This window comes from Loxodonta africana, chromosome 11, assembly GCF_030014295.1.
Source record: "Loxodonta africana isolate mLoxAfr1 chromosome 11, mLoxAfr1.hap2, whole genome shotgun sequence".
NCBI lineage: Eukaryota > Metazoa > Chordata > Mammalia > Proboscidea > Elephantidae > Loxodonta > Loxodonta africana.
Window position 1 is genome coordinate 106,465,808 of NC_087352.1, and position 23,223 is coordinate 106,489,030.

The 23,223-nt window shown below is 39.8% G+C and overlaps 1 protein-coding gene across 6 annotated transcripts in view; it reads right to left on the reverse strand.

Moving 5' to 3' along the window:
* The window catches only part of SPIRE1 (spire type actin nucleation factor 1), a 370,834-nt gene that overhangs the window by 179,268 nt on the left and 168,343 nt on the right, over positions 1-23,223 (reverse strand). For all 6 annotated transcript variants that reach the window (XR_010323504.1, XM_064294750.1, XM_064294751.1 and 3 more), the window contains one exon: positions 10,810-10,935. Coding sequence is in view for 5 of the 6 variants with exons in the window: in XM_064294750.1 (XP_064150820.1) it covers positions 10,810-10,935 (126 nt within the window). In the remaining variant the exon portion in view is untranslated. The remainder of the gene's footprint in view (positions 1-10,809; positions 10,936-23,223) is intronic.

Below are 23,223 nucleotides of genomic sequence, written 5' to 3' on the forward strand. Positions count from 1 at the left end.
CAACCAAAAAATCTATCTGTGGGTACATACGTATTTATGTAGGCAAAAAAAAAAAAAAAAAAATTTTTTTTTTTTTTTTTAATATAGGTATGTACATAACCCAAACCCAAACCAAACCCACTGCTGTCAATTCTGACCCATCACAACCCTACAGGACAAAGTAAAACTGGCCCATAGGGTTTCCAAGGAGCGCCTGGTGGGTCCAAACTGCCAACCTTTTGAATAGCAGCCGTAACAACCACTATGCCACCAGGGTTTCCAAATGTGTGGATATATAGATGTATGCATAAGTATATGCATCTACGTAACCATATGCACATATATTCACATACAGTAGTCCCCCCTTTCCATGGTTGCGCTTTCCGCAGTACCATGGATTGAATTATGTCCCCCCAAAAATCTGTGTAGCAAATTGGTTAGGCCATGTGTGGTCGTCCTCCATTTTGTGATTGTAATTTTATGTTAAGAGGATTAGCATGGGATTTTAACACCACCCTTATTCAGGTCACCTCCCTGATTCAATGTAAAGGGAGCTTCCCTGGGGTGGGGTCTGCACCACCTTTTATCTCTTGAGAGATAAAAGGAAAGGGAAGCAAGCAGAGATTTGGGGACCTCATACCACCAAGAAAGCAGCACCCGGAGCAGAGCGTGTACTTTGGACACAGGGTCCCTGCACCTGAGAAGCATCTCAACCAGGGAAGAATTGAGGACAAGGACCTTCCCCCAGAGCCGACAGTGAAAGAAAGCCTTCCCCTGGAGCCAACACCCTGAATTTGGACTTGTAACCGACTAGACTGTGAGAAAATAAATTTCTCTTTGTTAAAGCCATCCACTTGTGGTATTTCTGTTATAGCAGCACTAGAGGACTAAGACATGCAGTTTCAGTTACCCGCTATTAACTGCGGTCTAAAAATGTTAAATGAGTAGCCATGACAAAATCTCGTGCCTTCCTGCTCTGTCCTCCACTGGGACGACATTCACATAACTTTTAATACAGTATATTATTATAATTATATTATTACAATTGTTCTATTTTATTATTTAATTATTCTTGTGGTTAATCTCTTGCTGTACCTAATTCATACATTAAACTTTATCATAGGTATGTATGTGTAAGACAAAGCATAGTGTGTATATATATATATATATAAAAAAAAAATATAGTACTATATATATATATATATATATAGTATATATAGGATTCGGTAATATCTAGGGTTTCTAGTATCCACGGAGTTCTTGGAATGTATTCCCCTCGGATAAGGGCGGACTAATGTATATAATAAAGCACACAGGAGGCACAGTTACAGATGCTTCTTAGACATAATCAAACACCTCATGGGATTGGATTTCTGGGTTTGAAGGATTAGGACCACAGTCTAGTGGGACATCTCGATCATTTGGCATAATACAGTTCATAAAGTTATATTCTAAATCTTAGTTTGGTGAGTAGTGTCTAGGGTCATAAAAGCTTGTAAGTGGCCATCTAAGATACAACTTTTGGACTCTTCTTTTCCGGAGCAAAAGAGAAAGAACAGAACCAATGACTCGAAGAAGAAACTAGTCTACAGGATAAACAGACTACATTAACCATGGTCTCATCTTCCCTGAGACCAAACGAAGTAGATAGTGCCCAGTTACCACTACCAACAGTTCTGATCAGGGCCACAATACCCCGTGACTAGCACCCTGAGACACTCTTCAAACCCTGAACTGAAACTAACCCCTGACGTCACCTCAAAAAATAATGAACACCACCAGTAAAAACCGTGCTCCTTTAAAATATCACCTATGTAAGACTGAACAGTCAACATTTAACTTAAAACAAAGATGAGACTGTAAGGACATGAGATTAATGGAACTAGAAGAACCAGGAACAGAAAATATGCATTCTTCACCCATTGTTAAGAATGTAAACAATGTCACTGGACAACCTGTATAGAAATTGATGAATGAGAACCTAAACCGCTGTGCAAAACTTCACCGAAGACACAATAAGATATTATTAAAAAAAAAAAAAAAAAACTTAGTTGCTTAAAGCAACAATAAACCTTTCTTTTTTCTTATTTAAAAACAAAAACCTACTCCGTCTGGAGCAAGGGAGAATGAAGAACACCAAAGACACAAGGAAAAGATAAGTCGGAAGAATTAATGGACCACAACTACCACAGCCTCCACCAGACTGAGACCAGCACAACTAGATGGTACCCGGCTACTACCACGGACTTCTCTGACAGGGATCACAATAGAAGGTCCCGGACAGAGCTGGAGAAAAATGGAGAGCAAAATTCTAACTCACACCAGCCTAGGGGCAAGGAGGAGAAGGCAGGAGGAGACAGGAAAGTTGGACAAATGGAAATGGGGAACTCAAAGTCAAGAAGGGGAGAGCATCCTAGGGTTGGCAGCCAATGTCATAAAACAATATGTGCATTAATTGTTTAATGAGAAACTAATTTCCTCTGTAAATCTTCATCTAAAGGACAATAATAGTAAAAATATATCAAGTTGCACTGAAGCTCCGCCTCCTATTGCTCAGGTTCCCACAATCTGAAGTTGTCCACTTCAGATACTGGGTGAATATGCAAGGAGAGCTGTGGGCCAGAATGGCAGGAAGTAGGTGTCAGCTGTTCAGGTTTCCGGTGCCTTCCCCAAACCCTGGTGATTTGCTAAAGGGAACTTAAGGCTGGTGCTGCCGTGCTCTACTTTCTTCTTGAATGGAAATATATTAAAGAGAATCCAACTCTAGCATTGAAGTGCAGTATTTATTAAGGTTTAAAAAAAAAAAACAAAACACTCCATAAGGAAGCAGCAAGGGCAACGTATCTACAAAGATTATGGGGCATTTCCTTAGGTCCCTGATTCTATGATACCAAAACCAAACCAAACCCATTGTCCTCAAGTCAATTCCAACTCAGAGTGACCCCACAGGACACAGAACTGCCCCATAGGTTCCCAAGGAGCCCCTGGTGGATTCGAACTGCCAAATTCTTAACTGCTATGCCATCAGGGTTTCTGAGGTGATAGCAATATAAACATGGTCCTTGCTCTTAAGAAGGTCACAGTTTAGTTAAGAAACACAGGTAAACTTATGATAAATGATAGAAACCAGAGTACAGTGCTATACGAATGAACACAGAGAATACAGAAATCAGCTTCACTCAAGAAAAGCAGTTCGGAAGGGTATACATTTGAGTTCAGTCTTGTGGGAACGTAGACATTTTTTAAGTGAGAGAAGAGGGGAAAGAAAGGACCTTTCAGGTAGGTGCAAAGGCCTTTGGAGGATTAGGACCTAGAGAAAGTATAAGCAGAACAGGTAAACATGATGGTGAGTGGTACTGAAGGCCCTAGAGGTTACTTTGGGGCCAGACCGTGGGAGGCCTCGTATGTCATGCTAAGGAGTTAAACTTTCCATTGGTTAAGCACCAAGGAGTTGACAAGGTCTTCACACTGAAGTTGAATGGGGATACAAAATTAGAGGCTTTGCCACAGCCCAGGCAAGATAAGACAGAGGCAGTGAGAGCATAAAGGAGAGGATTCAAGAGGATCAGGCGACCCAGGGTCAAGATAGACGGTGAGTAAACAGATATGTAATAGCTGAAACACAGCTTCTCATCCAACACTGACCAAATACTTAGAGTCCTGATAACCTGACAGGCACTGGGGATAGGGCGGTGAATTAGGGAGAAAAGGCCTCTGCCCTCAGTGAGATCAGACTGTCGTGGCAGGTATCAATGAGTAAGAAAAGAGATCAAGAAGACAACCACGGATGGCTGCTGGGAAGGAAATATAGAGGGTAGCGTGGTTTTAAAACAAGGCTGTGTGTGCTCGCTATGAGGGTGCTCAGGGGAGGCTGCGGAGATGACCTTTCTATCTGAGATACAGTGGATACGAATGAAAAATTATAACTGAAAGGGTGAACTGAAGACAGAATCTGTAAGAGGGGTTTGAGATGCCAACAAGAAACTAACTAAACATTGCTGGTGCAGCCATACTGAGAAAAGATAATGATAATCAGATAATCAGAAATGACAATCCACAGCTTTAGAGCCTGCCTCCGAAGAAACCCAAGATGGCTTAACTGTATTAGATATCTCATCCCTCAAAGGTCAAAACATTTAGAATATTCCAACCTATGCCAGTGTTATTCATGTGTGTGATGTATCAAAGTGCAAGGGGAGAGAACATTTTCATCATTTGGAGGACAAAATCTCCTAGAAAACAGAAATTGTGACTTAAAAAATGTATTTTCACATGCCTTAAGATATAAAATTCTTGCTGCAATAACATGAACATGTAACATTCATAATATTCAATTATTTTTACTCTTCACTCATTCATAATATTATCTTAGAAACTTCTTTACAAGGACTTTCTACGAGATTTTAAAATAAGGAGTTTTTGACTATACTAACTTTAATTTAGTAATAATGTAAATATTGAACATTAACAGCTAGATTACCAATAAGAAAATTAAATCTGTGTTTTTTAAGAGGTCCATATATTAAAAAAAAAAAAAAACCAAACCCAGTACCATCAAATTGATTCTGATTCAAAGGATCCTGAAATTCTATAACATTGAGTTCTTTTCTAGTGAAATCCATCTCAAATTTAAAATAAATTATAATATATATCAGCATAAAACAACTTGATAGCAAATTTTAGTGGGTATGACTCTAAAATGGTTATCTGTATACATTTTGCCTATGCAACAAAACTGGTACAAAAATGAGGAAAAGCTAGTTAAATGAATAAAGCAAAGATTTAATCACATGAATTGTATTTTCTCTGTAAAATTAATAGAATCTTAGCCTATCTAGACCCTCCCGCCATCCCTACTGTCCCCACCCCCCACCCCCTTGAAGATGAGTAAAGAACAGCCCAGAAAAGCCCAGATGACTAAAGAGGTCCCATGAATAAATGGCAGAATATGATTCATAAACAATAAACAGGCTTTTACAGAGGACTGGTGTTAAGATATTTTAAATTGTAAAATATATAAAAGATGAGTTATTTGCACTAAGATGAAATTCTGTGTCAAAAGAGATTCTCTTTAACCACCTACTACTTCTCTGTACATCAAGTTTTCTTCTAGTATAATAAATACAGTTACAGCTCTACTGCGCAACAACGTATTTACTGGAGAACTGTTGGGGGGGGCACATTACAGTCTCACCATGGAGGCAATGATAGAGCAGACTAGGGAAACCCTCTAACAACAACACGGACATGCCAGAATAAAATCAACTGACTTTCTAGTCTTAAGATTATTTTCTGATCTCAATCTTTGATATTTCTATGACACTCTGTTGCCCTCCCCCATTTCATATCTCCCTCTTATTTCACACCTAAGCCTACCAAAACACCCTGCTCTCCCACCCCTTCTCTGTGCATATGGGGGCCACACACACCTTGTCTCAGCAACTCTTCTCCCCCAACTCCCACCTTCTATTCTCTCTGGCTCACACAGACTTCCTTCCCAAGCCTGCTCAAAAGCCTACATCAAAGTATACAGCCACATTTTCATTCAGAAACTCTCTTTAACTTCTTCCCAACATGATCTATTGTATTTGCCTCTTTGTATAGGAAAACAACAATAACAGATTAGGACACCATTGCTGGACTGAAGAACGAGATGAGAACGGAACGGCGGTCAGCTGGGCGCTTAACCGCTGCGTCGTCAGAGCTGCATCTGTGTATTAACCTGTTGCTGTTGAGTTGATTCTGACTCAAGGCAACCCTATAGGACACAGGGGAACTGAACCATAGGGTTTCCAGGCAACAACTGCTAGATTTGAGCTGCCGACCTTTTGGTTAGTAGCCAAACTTTTAACCATTGCGCCACAATCCATCTCTACTCTAGGGTCACTATGAGTCCGAATCGACTTGATAGCAACCAGTTGTTGTTGTTTTTTTTTAACCCACTGCCATCGAGTGGAAGGCCGTGAATCACTGCAGACGCACACCGCGACACCTTTCTGCCACAGAGCTGCTGGTGATTTTGGACCGCGACACCTTTCTGCCACAGAGCTGCTGGTGATTTTGGACCGCGACACCTTTCTGCCACAGAGCTGCTGGTGATTTTGGACCGCGACACCTTTCTGCCACAGAGCTGCTGGTGATTTTGGACCGCGACACCTTTCTGCCACAGAGCTGCTGGTGATTTTGGACTGCCAAGCTCTCGGTTAGCCATCAAGTGCCTTAACCACCGCACCACCAGAGCTCCTAATAATGGAATCAACTCGATGGCAATGGGTTTTTTTTTATGGATAGTAAGTGGCCCTTAAGAAACTCTCTAGCAATGCGCTGAACTAAATTATTTTATACGTTACTCCTGTTTTCCCATAACTTCAGGGATTACCTTTGGATTGAAAGTCAGAAGTCAGTTTTGAAAGCGTCTCTGACTTACTGGAAACATTGTGGCCAATATATAACAGGAGAACTTTGATGGGGGTATAGGTGAGGTCTTTAGGAGTCCTTGTCATTCTTTAAATTTACCCATAAAAGCTCATTTAATAGTCCCAGTAAGACAAACAGTACAGCATGTGGAAGTCCAGACACTTAGGAACATTCTTTACCATTTAATTACAGATTTTATGCCACATAAACTGTCTGTCAGTGCTAAGGTTTTAGAAATAAAGTCTTACAGAGTCCAAATGGATTTCCTTTTATTCTCTAATGTATGAGGCTTTCTTGAATGTATCAGAAATTTTTCATACACATTAGCTCATATACATATAATTGTATTAATTATATAATTCCATTGAATTCCTTATATACTAAACTGACAGTTTCTTTAAAATATAAAAACCATAATCTACTTATAATTGTCATAGTGTTCTATAAAGTGGTAACTATACTTACTCAACCTGACCACCAAAGCACTGTTAGAAAGCAAATTCGTTTTCATTCTAATCCCTTTTCCATGATGTGAGGATTTCCTTCTTAAACAATTAATGCAATCCTTTATAAGGTTATTCTCGGAATGGTAGAGAAGATTTGGATAAACTCTGTCTTTAAAGCAATTTGATATTCTTGAAAGTAAGTCTCATACACTATTTGATATCCTCGCGTGTAAGTACAGACGTAGGGACTACTTAAGCAGTCCATTCGTGCAGCAGGTTGTACAAAGATGGCGCCTGCCCTCCCACCAGTGAAACCTTTGTAGCTCAGAATCCTACACGTGAATATGGCCAGTGAGCTTATTCTGGGGAAGAGCGGAGAATTTACTTGGCAGTTTCAAATGTAAAATTATTTTATTGGAAAAAATGAAATATATTAATGGTGTTGTCCATTGCTATCTAGGTAACTTTTTGATAATCAGTTTTGTTGTTGAGTGAAATTATTTATCAGTTTTAAAGCTTCAGTCCCTACTACTGTCCTATATCATATTCATACAGTTTATAAAGTAGCCTCCCTTGATTACATCGTTTAACCCTCATAACAATACTGTGCATTATTATCCTGCTTTGCAAATTAGTAAACTGAGGGTTAGAGAAGTTGATTTGACTAGGCTGACATCGAAGTAAGTTCTTAGCATTTATTATACCCTATTTTTTTTTTATAGTAAAGATATTATACCCTATTTTTTTTTTATAGTAAAGATAGGGTATAATAAATGCTAAGAACTTACTTCGATGTCAGCCTAGTCAAATCAACTTCTCTAACCCTCGTTTACTAATTTGCAAAGCAGGATAATAATGCACAGTAAAAAAAAAAAAAAAATTTTTTTTTTTTTTTTTTTAATAGTAAAGATGGATTGTGGCACAATGGTTAAAAGTTTGGCTACTAACCAAAAGGTCAGCAGCTCAAATCTAGCAGTTGTTCCCTGTAAACCCTATGGGGCAGTTCTACTGTGTCCTATAGGGCTGCCATGAGTCAGAATCAACTCAACAGCAACAGGTTAATACAAAGACGCAGCTCTGATGACGCAACAGTTAAGCGCTCAGCTGCTGACCGTAAATGTCAGTAGTTCAAATCCACCCAACAACTCCGACTGACAAAAGACCTGTTGCTAGGCTCCCGTAAAGATTACAGCCTAAGAAACCCTTTGGGGCAGTTCTGCTCTGTCCTATAGGATCACTATGAGCTGGAACTGACTCGATGGCACACAACATCAACAGCAGGAGAGAGAATATTACCAGTTTTCTTTTTTTTTTTTCATTCCAGTAGAGACAGGAAGATGTGGAGGAGAGAGCAGCTTCCCACGAGAGGAAGCAAGATAAAGTACTGTTCCTGGGGGAAAAAAGTGGTCTGGAGCATAGTTTTCAGAGATAAGAATGGAAAAGGCTGACAGGGAGATCAACAGAGCAAGGACAGAGTAGAAAGAGAAGAAAAAACAGGTAGAGAACTGGTGCTATAGACATCTACATTTTGGATGGGGTCAGAGGGTGACAGAGATGAGAGATGTGCCGTAGCAGCCTGGCCTTGAGGTTCCCAGCCTTTGTATAAAGCTGTCTTGGGTATTTGGGAGCCAAGACTGTCTGGGAGCCCCAGAGTGTTAGAGCCTGGTCAGTTGCTGCTGGCACTGACACATAGCCACAGAAGATTTCAGGTACTGGTGTTCTTTTACTGTATCTGAGATTTTTTTCTTAAATAAACTTTAATAATGCTTAAACAAATGTGTTTACATATCTGGTAAAGCAAAGTTTTAAACAAGAGTAAAAAAATATATTTTTAAAAGCCCATTGGGTTAGAGTAATAAAAACACTAATATTGTTCTTTAAGCACAGAAATGGTTTCTAGGAATGTCTGTGTTGGAACGACTTTCAAAACCCATTTAATTTACTCTACTAACCCCCAAAATTATACTTTCACCCCAAAAATAATGTTTGTTACTCTGGGGAAGGCAAATACAACTTTAACAAGATGGGAAATGCAATTATGTCCTTCAAAAGCAATCTTTTCTACTACATCATAAACCTTAGTCGAGGAAGTGCTTTCAGTTGTTTCCCTGAAAGATTTTGATCAAATTCTACTTTCTCTGGTTATGTCCAAGAGAAATAGCTAGGAAATGGTAAAAATGTAATTATTCTTTAAATAACGTATAGTTCACCCTTTTCCACCCCGGTGAAGACTTTCCTCTTGAATCCAGTTTTATAAAATCCTTAAGAAAAAAACAAGCATAGTTTTTTCATTAGCTTATCATAAAATGCACCTTAAAGCAGTACCTTGGATAGAACAAAAGAATGATTCGGGCTATTACTACTACATATACAACGGATTGAAGAGTGATCCAGCCAAGACACCTGCCACCTACTTTTTGTCAGGGCTGATTAGTCTAATATGGCACGCCAGTTTTGTATTTTCCTTCCTCTCTCTCAGACCTTACATGTGTCCCTCCTGAAATGATGTTATCATAGTAAGTTTTAAACAAACTCTGTACTTTGTCATAAAAGAAATGATAGCCATTACCTATCATTTACTGAGCTCTTACTTTGTGCCAGATACCCTACGAAGTGTTTTATACAGAATCTCATTTAATCTTCCCAACAATCTGTGTAAAATAAATTATGGTGATCCACCTTTTAAAATAATTAGAATGAGCCTCTTTGGACTCTCGCATAACTTTTTTTTTTTTTTATCAGCTTTACTTATTTATTTTATTTATTGTGCTTTAACTGAAAAGTTTACAAATCAAGTCAGTCTCTCATACAAAAATTTATACACAATTTGCTATGTACTCCTAGCTGCTCTCCCCCTAATGAGACAGCACACTCCTCCTCTCCACCCTGTATACCCCGTTGTCCATTCAACCAGCTCCCCTCCCCCTCTGCCTTCTCATCTCGCCTCCAGACAGAAGTTGCCCACACAGTCTGCTTGGGCCAAGAAGCTCACTCTTCGCCAGTATCATTTTCTGTCTTAGAGCCCAGTCCAATCTCTATCTGAACAGTCGGCTTCAGGAATGGTTTGTCCTGGGCTAACAGGGGGTCTGGAGACCATGACTTCCGGAGTCCCTCTAGTGTCAGTCACACCATTAAGTCTGGTCTTTTTACAAGAATTTGAGGTCTACACCCTACTTCTCTCCTGCTCCTCAGGGATTCTCTGTTTGTTCCCTGTCAGGGCAAATCTGTTGTAGCTGGGCACCATCTAGTTCTTCCAGTCTCAGGCTGATGTAGTCTCTGGTTTATGTGTCCTTTTCTGTCTCTTGGGCTCATATTTACCTTCTGTCTTTGGTGTTCTTCACTGTTCTTTGCTCCAGGTAGATTGAGACCAATTGGTATTTCTTAGACGGCCACTTGCTAGCATTTAAGGCCCCAGATGCCACTCACCAAAGTGGGATGCAGAACGTTTTCTTGATACCTTTTGTTATTGCATAACATTTTTAACTCACAGACATTGATAAATAATAAACGAATAGCTAAAATAAGATTTTGGATTATCTGGATATTAATTCCAACTTCCCTCATCAAATATTTAATTAAACCCACTCTAAAATAGTTAAATTATCAGATGTGAGTGTCACCTCCTTTGTGAGTCCTTATTCCTTTTGAAAGAAGTATGAACATGTTTCCAAACGGACAAAAGAAAGGGTGAAAAGCAAGTCACATGGGAAATTGATTAAACTAATTCAGTAATATTTATTTTGCATTTGTAAAGAAGTTTTATGAAAATATTAGTTTTATGAAACAGATACACAGTATTGATATTTTGAAAAACATTTCTAATTTTGCCTAAGTGGCTTTTTTCCTAATTGCTTTTTAGCACAAACCAGAAGGATGCTAATGAATTTTTTAAAATAATACAATCGACAATGCTGAAAATAGTTTTATCTTTCACAGTGTGAAGAAATATCACAGCGGTAGTACTTACCTCCTTTGCACTCTTAATTTTAGTCAGAAAGGTATGCAGCTCCATTGTTTCTGTAAACAGTGCCCGACATACTGCCTGATAATGATTTGGTGCCTCTGATTCGGTCGGCAGATGAGCAGCACATAACTACAAAGAGGAAAATAAAACAACGGTGCTTATTTGTTATTCTGCAGTTTGGTACCTTAAAAACTGACATAGTCCGTATATCCATATTTTCATATGAGAAAGCAAGGCAATTCCCATCACCAAAGGTTTAATGCATCATAAGACCATCAGTAAGGTCTACACAATTATGTGGGAAAAGGGGTCCACTAACACGACATTCAACAGCATGTATGAGCTTACTGGAATCAGTTAGCTGTTATTTAAAAATTATCAGAGATATGTCAAAGATTTCATTGGGAGCAGAAAGGCTACTACAATTTAACAAGTACCAAAAAAAAAATTTTTTTTAATCATAACTCAGGTATTTTAACAGCTATTGTTTATTGAAATAGATTCATTCATTCATTCAGGAGGACCCTGGATGGCACAAACAGTTTGTGCTCAATTACTAAAGGCTAAGAAGCCCTTGTTGCATAGTGGTTAAGTGCTATGGCTTCTAACCAAAAGGTCAAGCAGTATGAATCCACGAGGTGCTCCTTGGCAACACTATGTGGCAGTTCTACTCTGTCCTATAGGGTCGCTATGAGTCTGAATCAACTCAGCGGCAACTGGTTTGGTTTTTTGTTTTTGTTTTTAAGAAGCCCTGCTGGTGCAATGGTTAAGCACTCGGCTGCTAACTCAAAGGTCGACAGCTCAAAACCACCAGCCACTCTGAAGAAGAAAAGACCTGGTGGTCTGCTACTGTAAATATTACAGCCTAGAAAACCCTATGCGGCAGCACTACTCTGTCACTTTAGGTCACATTAAGTTGGAATCAATTTGACAGCACACAGCAACAACAGTGGTTTGAACCCACCAGTAGCACCATGGAAGAATGACCTAGTGATCTGCTCTGTAAGGATTACCGCCAAGAAAACCCTACAGAGCAATTCTACTCTGTAATAAATGTGGTTGCCATCAATTGGCTGACTTGACAGCAGCAGGTTTGGCTTTTTTTTTTTTTTTTTAATTTATTGACTATCATCTGCTAGGTATTACATTGGACACATCATATATAGCATGACAGCATACTATCAGTTACTTCTCAAAACTCACAGCTGTCGAGTTGATTCCAACTCAGAGTGACCCTCTAGGACAGAGTAGGGTTTCCAAGGAGCAGCTGGTGTATTCGAAGTGCTAACCTACTGGTTAGCAGCCACGCTCTTAACCACTGCGCCACCAGGGTTCCTACTCCTCGATATAAGCCTGAATTACCCCATTTTACAGTGAAGGAAACTGAGACTAAGAAAAGCCCAGTGACTTATCCACAGTTACGCGTTTGCATTAAAAAGCTATAAATTTTCCCTGAATTCTTCACTATATTCAATAAATTTGATATTTACACACTTACTGAAAATATACATTGCTATATTTTCATAATTTCTACTGGAAAGTAAAAGATGTCTTTGTAGTTTGTAGAATGTTTCATAACGTAGCTTTTTGTTGTTTTAATTTGCAATAAGCGGCTTATGCATTTTAATAGATTATTGTCTTTTATAAAATACATTCCCCAAAATAATCTTGAGTTTGAGTAGGTAACAATTCCAATAGTATCTAAAACAGCCTAAGAACTGATTCATTAGGAATCATTGAAGCAAAAATCTCACAAGTTTTTTATCCACAGAGCTCCTGTGTAGAGAGTTTTTTTTTTTTCTCAATTATTTTTTTATACAGCAAACCGCTTCCAATATAGAATTATCATTTTCAACGATATTAAACTGCTGGAACTCTCAGCTTTATCTAGCTAATCGCCTAATTTTATATTCCATTTATGTAATTTGAAAAATGGTATAAACCAACAACTTCCAAATATTTCAACTGCAACTCATAGAATGAAATATGTTTTACACAAGGACTCAAACGCATATGTATATGCTGCATACACAAAAATTTTACGAGACAAAATTTCCATATTCAACTTACTTCAAAATCCTTTAATAGGTTGTTATCTGCAATATGAAAAACACTTCTGTAAAAATAATAAATAGGTCTACAGATGTCTTTAAAAATGTAGATGACATGATTTTATATCTAGAAAATCCTAAAGAATCCACAAAAACTATTAGACCTAATAAACTATTTCATCAAAGTTGCAGGATACGAGATCAACAACAAAAAATAACTGTATTTCTATATGCTAAACCCAGTGCCGTCGAGTCGATTCTGACTCACAGCGACCCTATAGGACAGAGTAGAACTGCCCCACAGAGTTTCCAAGGAGCGCCTGGCAGATTCGAACTGCTGACCCTTTGGTTAGCAGCCACAGTACTTAACCACTACACCACCAGGGTTTCCTTCTATACACTAGCAATGAACAATCCCAAAGAAAATAAATAAAAAAAAAAAGGAATGCATTTGCAATAGCACCAAAATGAATTAAAAAGCATAAGGAATAAAGGTAACCAAGGAAGTGCAAGGCTTATACAGTAAAACCTGCAAAACATTTTTGTAAGAAATTAAAGAACACCTAAATAAATGGAAAGACATCCCATGTTTATGGATTGGAAGACTTAATATTGTTAAGATGGCAATACACCCCAAAGTAATCTCCAAATTCAATGCAATCCCCCTGTCAAAACAGCCTTTTTTAATAAACAAACAATAAAAATCCGATTCTCAAATTCACGTGGAATTTTAAGGGGCCCTGGATAGCTAAAACCATCATGAAAAAGAATGAAGTAGTGGGACTCACACTTCCTGATTTCAAAACATACCACAAAGCTACAGTAATCAAACAGTACTGTCATAGGGACAGATATAAAAACCAACATAACAGAAATGAGAGTTGAAAAATAAACCCATAAATCTACGGCCAATTGCGAAGACCATTCAACGGGTAAAGAATCGTCCTTTCAAAAAAAAATGGTGCTGGGACAACTGGATAGCTAAATGCAAAAGAATGAAGTTGGACACTTAAGCAAAAATTAACTCAAAATAGATCAAACACCTAAACACAGGAACTAAAACTATAAAACTCTGAGAAGAAAACATAGGAGTAAATTTTCAAGACCATGGATTTCACAATGGTTTTTTAGATATGACATCAAAAGCATAAGCAACAAAACAAAAAAGGGATCAAATGGACTTTATAAAAATTAAAAAGTTTTGTACATCAAAGGACACTATCAGTAGTGGGAAAAGACAACCCACAGAATAGGAAAAACATCTGGAAATCTTATGTCTGGTAAGGATCTAGTATGCAGAAAATATAAAGAACTCCTACAACTCAGGAACAAAAAGACAAACAATCCAATTTAAAAATGGGCAAAGGACTTGAATAGACATTTCTCCGAAGAAGATATACGAATGACGAGCAAACACATAAAAACATACTCAATGTAAATATTCATTATACAAATCAAAATCATAATGTCCATGAGGATGGCCATCAAACAAAACAAAACACAAAATAACAATTACTGCAAAGATATGGAGAAACTGGTTCCGACACACATTGCTGGTGGGAATGTAAAATGATGCAGCTGCTGTGGAAAACAGTTTGGCGGTTCCTCAATAAGTTTTAATCTAGAATTACCATATAACCCAGAAATTCTAGCCCTTGGTTTATATGTAAAAGTACTGAAAGCAGGTGTTCAAGCAAAAACTTGTACATATAGCAACATTATTCACAATAGCCAAAATGTGGAAGCAACTCAAATGTCCATCAACTGGTCAACAGATAAACAAAATGTAGTCCATCCAAGTAATGGAGTACTATTCGGTCTCAAAAGAATGAACGCTGGCAGTTCCTCAAAAAGTTAAACATAGAACGACCATATGACCTACCAATCCCTATCCCAGATTATACGAAAAATGTGAAAAACAGGAATGCAAACAGAAACCTGTACACTTATGTTCACTGCAGCACTGTTTACAACAGCCAAAATGTGGAAACAACCTGCATGTGTATCAACAAATGAATGGATAAACAACATGTGGTACATACGTAGAGTGGAATACTACTCGACCATAGAGATGATACATGCTACAACACGGATGAACCTTGAAATCACGCTCAGTGAAGGAAGTCACAAACGAACAAACATGGTATGATCCCATTTATATAAAAAACAAAAACGTAGAGAGAGAGACCAAAGCTTATCAGCGGTTACCAGGGGCTAGAGGAAGGGGGAGATGGAGTCATTGCTTAGGGGGCACAGCTTTTCTGTTAATGGTGGTAGAAAAATTTGGAAACGGACAGTGGTAACGCTTGTACATCATGATGAACATAATATCACTGAATTGTACATGTAAAAGCTGCTGAATTGACTGTTTTATTAAATATTAATAAATCAAATATATTTTTACCACACATACCAAAAAAGGAATGCAGCACAGCACGGGTAAATGCTAAAAAATTATGTTAAGTGAAAAAAGCCAGACACAAAAGACTGCTTCATGAGTACGGAGTTTCCATTTGGGGTGATGAAAAAGTTCTGGAACTAGACAGCACTGTGGACGTACTTCATGACACTAAATTGTATACTTTAAAATGGTAAATTTTATGTGTATTTCACCACAATTTAAAAAATGTTTAAAAAAAATTTAACAAAAGATAATGAAATTCTACGAAAGCTACCTTGAGAATTTGAATATGCATTTTTAAAAATAATAAATAGTATCTATATTGCACTTCTCAGCTATCAGTACTGATATGAAATGGTAGTAGTGGAGGTCAGACATACCTCCATTCTCCAACCATTTTAACAATTCTGACACCAGCTCTCCCTCCCACAAAACTCTCTACTTCTCTGCTGGGTTAGATAATTCTTTGCAATGGCCACAGAGAACTCATAGATCATACTGACGGTTAAATGGTTTGTTAAAGAAGGAACAGGGTACAACTCAGGATCAGAGTCAATACGCTACATACTCAGAATCAGGATAAGAAAGCAAGTAAGCAAAGTCTGAAACCCTCTCCCGACGTGAAGAGCACGTGTCTCCCTTCTTCAGTGCAGGACAGCTCTCTCGGCTCCTCTTGGCCATCCAAGCAAAAGACCTTACTCTCTGCTAGGCCTCCTCTTGGTCCTCTCAGGACAGGCCTCCTCCTGGACACCGTACTCCAGGCCAGCAGTGTCTCCCCTTAGTCCAGTCTTTCAGCTGCAGCTTCTATAATTACACCTTTTACAATCACTATTAACCTTGTTAAGAATAAACATTCACAAATGAATCATATAATCATATCAGCATCTCCCCTCACCTTCTCTTCCTTAGACCCATCAGGAAAAGAAAAATCTATTCTGTCGGGATTCTTCCTTGTCCTCCACATTTTGAGTGTAAATATGCTCACAAAAGCATGTAAGCCAGCCACTTCGTGCCTTTATCTCCCCCCATTTTAGATATCTAATGTTTAAACTGCCCATCCCTATCAAACCAGTATTCTGAGGAGACAAACATGTTCCTTGGTCTGAACAGTCTTCTGTTCTGGATGGAACACTGCAAAGTCCAGTTCTGGGCAAGTCATCAAAATGCAGCAATCTACAACAATCCACACTGTCAAACATCTCTTTCTTCCCCAATAGGTCAGGGTCTGGTCAGTTCATTCCTAGCCACCACGAGCTAGGTCAGTGGGCACCAGCCGTAGGCTTGGAGTACACACAACTCCCTGCACTTCAGGCCAGCCAGCCTCTTCTCTTTCTCATCCCTAGCCACCAATGGCTAGGTCACCAAGTGCCAACAGAACATGCCCAAACTCAGCTCATCTCTTCAACTCTCCCACTTTCACTCATTTTGTGGACCGAGGTCATAACCTCAAGCAAGCATACCAGGCTATCTACTTTCTGGCTTCCATTAACTTCCATTCCTGAAAGGGGGTTCTTCTGATGAGCACTGACATGTCCTATTCAACACACCCTTCAGAATCCATAGGGCTGTGCTCCATACAAATATCCTTTTACTCTTCATCCATCAAGCAGCTCTTTGGTCAATCAAAAACCTTCGATCATCGCGGCACTCTCCATCAAAGTCTAATATATTTGTCTCTCAAATTGAAGTCTGTTGGTCTAACAGACTTTTGCCATAAGCCCCATTTACTATTTCCTCTTTTAGCATATCCAATCAAGAACAGTCATGTGTCATTTAACATCCATGACACACTCTGCAAAATAGGATATTGTGCAGTTTGGACATTGTGCAAACACCAAGTCATCTACAGGCAATCCCCAGGTTAGGAGCCAACTCCGCCCGCCGTTCCGCAGGCCTGAGGAGCAGCAGCATTCCATACCCAGCAGCTGCCACCACTGCCTGCTGGCCACATGAAGCCCGAGAGCAGGATTCGCTGGCTACAGCAGGCTGGCTTGCTGGGTTTTCAGTCACGGGCCAGGCGGTTGCTGGCCAGCAGCCAGATTGGGACTTTGCGCACACCCAGGTGCAGGGTACAGGGCTCATGGGTGGCGTGTAGAGGTCGCTACAGACACTGGGTGGGAGGCGGGTGCTGGGAGCATGACTGGTGGTAGCAGCCGTCCTTGCTGCTGCCCTGTTCATGCAGTAGCTTCCTATTCATGTGCAGCTGCTGCTCCCACCCAGAGACAGGAGCCGACAAACACCCCAGGCACAGGCGGTGCCCACAGCAGGCACTACCTCGCACTGGGAGTAAATGGCTATGTAGATGCGACTTCCGTGAATGAATCCAGGAGTAGGACGTGCTGTGGGGATTGGGATGCGCCCTGAAGCCCGCTGCTCATTCACTCTGGCGTTTGGGGTCTTTAAAACAATTAGCAAGAAAAAATAAACAAAAGGAGAGCTGTTTTCCCTTGTTGTTGTTTTGTGCCTCCGAGTCGGTTCCAGCTCATAGTGACTCCATGCACAACAGAACGAAACACTGCCTGGTCCTGCACCATCCTTACAACCATTGTTAGGCTTGAGCCCATTGTTGCAGCCACTGTGTCAATCCATCACATTGAGGGTCTTCCTGTTTTCCGATGACACCGTGATTTACAAAGCATGATGTCCTTCTCCAGGGACTGATTCCTCCTGACAACATGTCCAAAGTATTTAAGACGCAGTCTCGCCATCCTTGCTTCTAAGGAGCATTCTGGTTGTACTTCTTCCAAGACAGGTTTGTTTGTTCTTTTCGCAGTCCATGGTATATTCAATATTCTTCACCACCACCACCATTCAAAGGCGGCAATTCTTCTTTGGTCTTCCTTATTCACCGTCCAGTTTTCACACGCATATGATGCGATTGAAAATACCATGGCTTGGGTCAGGGGAACCTTAGTCTTCAAGATAACATCTTTGTTTTCAACATTTTAAGGAGGTCCTTTGTAGAAGATTTGCCCAATACAACGTGCCTTTGGTATCTTGACTGATGCTTCCATGACTGTTTGATTGTGGATCCAAGGAAAATGAAATCCTTGACAACTTCAATCTTTTCTCCGTTTATCAGGATGTTGCTTACTGGTCCAGTTGTGAGGATTTTTGTTTATGTTGAGGTGTAATCCATACTGAAGCCTGTTGGTCTTTGATCTTCATCAGTAAGTGCTTCAAGTCCTCTTCACTTTCAGAAAGCAAGGTTGTGTCATCTGCATAACACAGGTTGTTAATGAGTCTTCTTCCAATCCTTATGCCCTGTTCTTCATCATATAGTCCAGCTTCTCAGATTATCTGCTCAGCGTACAGACTGAATAGGTATGGTGAAAGGATACAACCCTGACACACAATGTTCCTGGCTTTAAACCAATCAGTATCCCCTTCTTCTGTCCGAACAATTGTCGCTTGATCTATGTAAAGGTTCTTCACAAGCACAATTAAGTATTCTGGAATTAGCATTCTTCGCAATGTTATCCATAATTTGTTATGATCCACACAGTCGAATGCCTTTGCATAGTCAATAAAACACAGGTAAACATCCTTCTGGTATTCTCTGCTTTCAGCCAGGATCCATCTGACATCAGCAATGATATCCCTGGTTCCACATCCTCTTCTGAAAACAGCCTACATTTCTGGCAGTTCCTTGTAGATACACTGCTGCAGCTGCTTTTGAATGATCTTCAGGAAAATTTTGCTTGTGTGTGATATTAATGATATTGCTTGATAATTTCTGCATTTGGTTGGATCACCTTTCCTGGGAATGGGCATAAATATGGATCTCTTCCAGTCGGCTGGCCAGGTAGCTGTCTTCCATATTTCCTGGCACAGATGAATGAGCACTTCTAGCGCTGCATCCGTTTGCTGAAACATCTCAATTGATATTCTGCTAATTCCTGGAGCCGTGTTTCTCACCAATGTCCTCAGTGTAGTTTGTGCTTCTTCTTTCAGTACCATGGGTTCCTGATCATATTCTACTTCTTGAAATGGTTGAATGTCAACTAATTCTTATTGGTACAATGACTCTGTATTCCTTCTATCTTCTTTTGATGCTTCCTTCCTCGTTTAGTATTTTCCCCATAGGATCCTTCACAATTTCAACTCGAGGCTTGAATTTTTTCTTCAGCTATTTCAGCTTGAGCAACGCCAAGCGTGTTCTTCCCTTGGTTTCCTATCTCCAGCTCTTTGCACATGTCATTATAATGCTTTAGTTTGTCTTCTTAAGCGGCCCTTTAAAATCTTCTGTTCAGTTCTTTTGCTTCATCATTTTTTTCCTTTTGCTTTAGCTGCTCGATGTTTGAAAGCAAGTTTCAGAGTCTCTTCTGGCATCCACGTTGGCCTTTTCCTTCTTTCAATGGCCTCTTGCTTTCTTCACGTATGACGTCCTTGATGTCATTCCACAACTTGTCTGGTCTTCGGTCATTAGTGTCCAACAGGTCAAATCTATTCTTAAGATTGTCTCTAAATTCAAGCAGGATATACTCAAGGTCGTATTTTGGCTCTCGTGGACTTGCTCTGATCATTTTTCAGTTTCAGCTTGAACTTATATATGAGCAAATGGTATCTGTTCCACAATCGGCTGCTGGTCTTGTTCTGACTGATGATATTGAGCTTTTCCATCCTCTCTTTCCACAGATATATTTCCCTTGGCGGGAGAGGAACCTTAAGGGACCACATATGTATATGCGGTCAGACATTGCCTGAACGGATGTTATGCGGCATATGACTGTACTACCTGAAGGGTAGAATTACATGCTCTCTAAATAGTTTTGTTTTGTTTTTTAATATTCATTTCTATAATACATTCAGGTCTGTTTTACAACATGAGGTAGGGAAAACACTCCTTTAGTAAGACAAATATTGTAATTCATATAAACGTGCAACATTCCAGTTTCACCTTCTGTTTTTACCCTCTTACCCATTTGTAAGCATTTAACCTAAGGTCTCTGGCTAGGTTAAACAAGAAGGCCCTGGCCTCCTAACAATCATCTTGCTTAATCTGCTGAGCTTTCAACCAAGCCACTCCAGATACAGCTTCTATCCATGGCTGCAGTATAACATCACTTACTTTGCTGTTAGCCAATACAGATAGCGGTAACCAAAATAACTATCCAAGAATTAAAAGTTTCTCACCCCATTCTCATTTATCTTTCCTCCTCTAAAGCTCCATGTTTCTATGAGTCAGGAGCCACTGCACTGAATCCCACTTCTGACACCAACTGTGAAATGGCAGTAGTAGTGTCAGGGGGGATAATGACAATGAAGATCAGCCCAAAGCTGATCTCTATGAGGTGGAGGTCAGACATACTTCCACTCTCCAAACTTTTTACCAATTCTGACATCAGCCATCCCTCCCACAGCACTCTCTCTATGCAGGCGACCTCTCCGCCCCCTGGGGACAAGCCTCCTCTCAGCCCCCTCAGAACAGGCTTTCTTGACCATGCACACATCTATTCAGCCATGCATGCCTCTCTCCCTTTGTCCTCCCTGCTGTCAGTCACTCCATTTATAACTGACCCACCTCACAGCCAACATAGTAGTTTTGTTCTGCTCTCTTAGTTGCATTCTTAGCAGCAGGTTTCTGTTGTCACTACCAACTATGCTACAGGGCCCTTTCCACACCTGCTGCCACTGACCCTACCGCAGGGCCCCTTATAGGCCTGTCACCACCAACTCTGCCCCAGGGCCTCTTCCTGGCCTGTCTTCAGTGTTACAGTCCTTGACCTATATTGTAGCTCTTTTAGAAGGTTCCTCACCTCTTCTCTCTCTCTCTCTCTGCTTCTCTCTTTTTGCCTCTCTTGCCTTTTCTCCTTTCTGCTTCTTTCTCCCATCACTTTCGGTCTGCCTAACCTCTGTGAGGAAACCCTGGTGGTGCAGTGGTTAAGTATTATGACTGCTAACCAAAAGGTCAACAGTTTGAATCCACCAGGTGCTCCTTGGAAACTCTATGGGGGCAGTTCTACTCTGTCCTATAGGGTCTCTAGGAGTCGGAATCAACTCAATGGCAACAGGTTTGGTTTTGGTCTTTAACCTCTGTGGGGTTGGCTGTGGATATAAGCAAACTCCTGGTCACCACCAGGGCCATGAACTGACAAATCCCCTCTCAGTAGACCAAATACTTCATCTGCATACTTGGCTATAGTCAGTTCATTTGCATAGTATATTAAGCAATCCCTGCAAGGTGCATATTTATCTAATCACAGGGCAGACTGCAGTCCAGAGCCAGACAGAAAGTATCAAACCATTAAGATGTTAACAGCTTGCCCAGGAAATATCAACCCAGACAAAAGTAACAAACCCTCTGGGGTACAAAACTAGGGCAAAGGTAATTCCTCATGGTTTGGGTGAAAATCTCTCAAGCTGTTTTTCCAAATAACCAAGACTAAACGCCACATAAAGGAACTCATTTTACCACAACGGCTATCAGAGAACACATACAGAAAGCAGGTTCGACTATCCAACAATGTTTGAGGAAGCTGTGTATTTTCAGGAGGTGGCAAACCTCTGACATTTGCTTAAGACCCACACACGACCCAGCGATGATAAATTTCTCCATTACTTTTTGGGCAACCCATGAAATCACTGAGCTAAGACAGTAACATTCCAATCTCTGGATAAATTTCTATCATCAAGCAGGAAGTAACCTGATAAGTATATTTCAAAGAAATCATCCAAGTTACAAGAGATAACACTTAGCTGTGAGGTATTCTAAATATTAGGGACTCGAAGGAAAAGAGAAGCAACTTGAGATTCAAAACTACTGTATAATAGCCTTAATTGTGGGTGTGAATATCCCTGGTGTGTTTTGTACACTGAGAACTAGCAAGGGAAGAGCTGACATCTCTATATTCCACTATAAATATCACAGTGAACTGTGGTGTGAAAAGGATATAGTACAAATGAGGAGTTTGTCTCACTGATTTTTTGTTTCTGTCCTGAATTTTAATCCACTTCATGCATTCATCCACTTGTCCATTGAACAAACATTTACCAAGCATCTATTACCATGTGCCAGTAAGACTAAAAGGGCTGAGGAGCCAGGTGAATTATATAACCCCTCCTGGGGGTACACGGTTCTTATAGATCATTACTGCAATTTAACTGTTAGCACCTCTCCCAAAAATAATCTAGTATTATACATCAAAAATCTGAAAAACATATATAACGTTGAATAGCTACCTACCTTCAGAAATTTATTCTAAGGAAATACGCTTTGAAAATGTACAAAGATATTCATAAAAAAAAATAGCAACATTGCAAATAATGACAAAACTGAAAAAAAAAAAACTCTTAATAGAGAACTAGTTAAATAAATCATCATAGGAGATATGAAGTCCAAACTTAGATTACAAAACAATATGCCCCCCCCACCCCCTGCTTTTTAAGAGACATTGATTGTATTCACAGGGAGGAATTAACCCCAGTGCTTACCTCCAAGTCAACGAATTATGTTTCATTTTTGTTTCTTCTTTGTGCTCTTCTGTATTTTAGTAATATATGCTGTTTATGCATCATCTCATCTAAGCTTTATAACAACCCAAATTGGAGATAAGGAAATTGAGATTTAAAACAGCTAAGTAACTTGTCCAAGTTCACATAGTTAGTCAATAGTGGAGCTGGAATTGAACCTGGGGAATCTAACTCCAGAGCCCAAGTTCTAATCCACTCAACTCTTAGATGAATACACATTATTTTTATATTAAAAGAAATAATGTTCTTAAAGTGTGTAAGCATAGAGCACAGTATACAGTTAGCATGCAACAAAACCGTTATTTGTTAGTTAGGAAAAAATGGACAGTATGGGAGTTCTTGTTGTTGTTAGGTGCCATCAAGTTAGTTCCAACTCATACGGACCCTAGGAACAAAAGAATGAAACACTGCCCAGTCCTCCACCATCCTTACAAGCGTTGCTGTGTTTGAGCCCACTGTTCCAGCTACTGTGTCAATCCATCTCACAGAGGG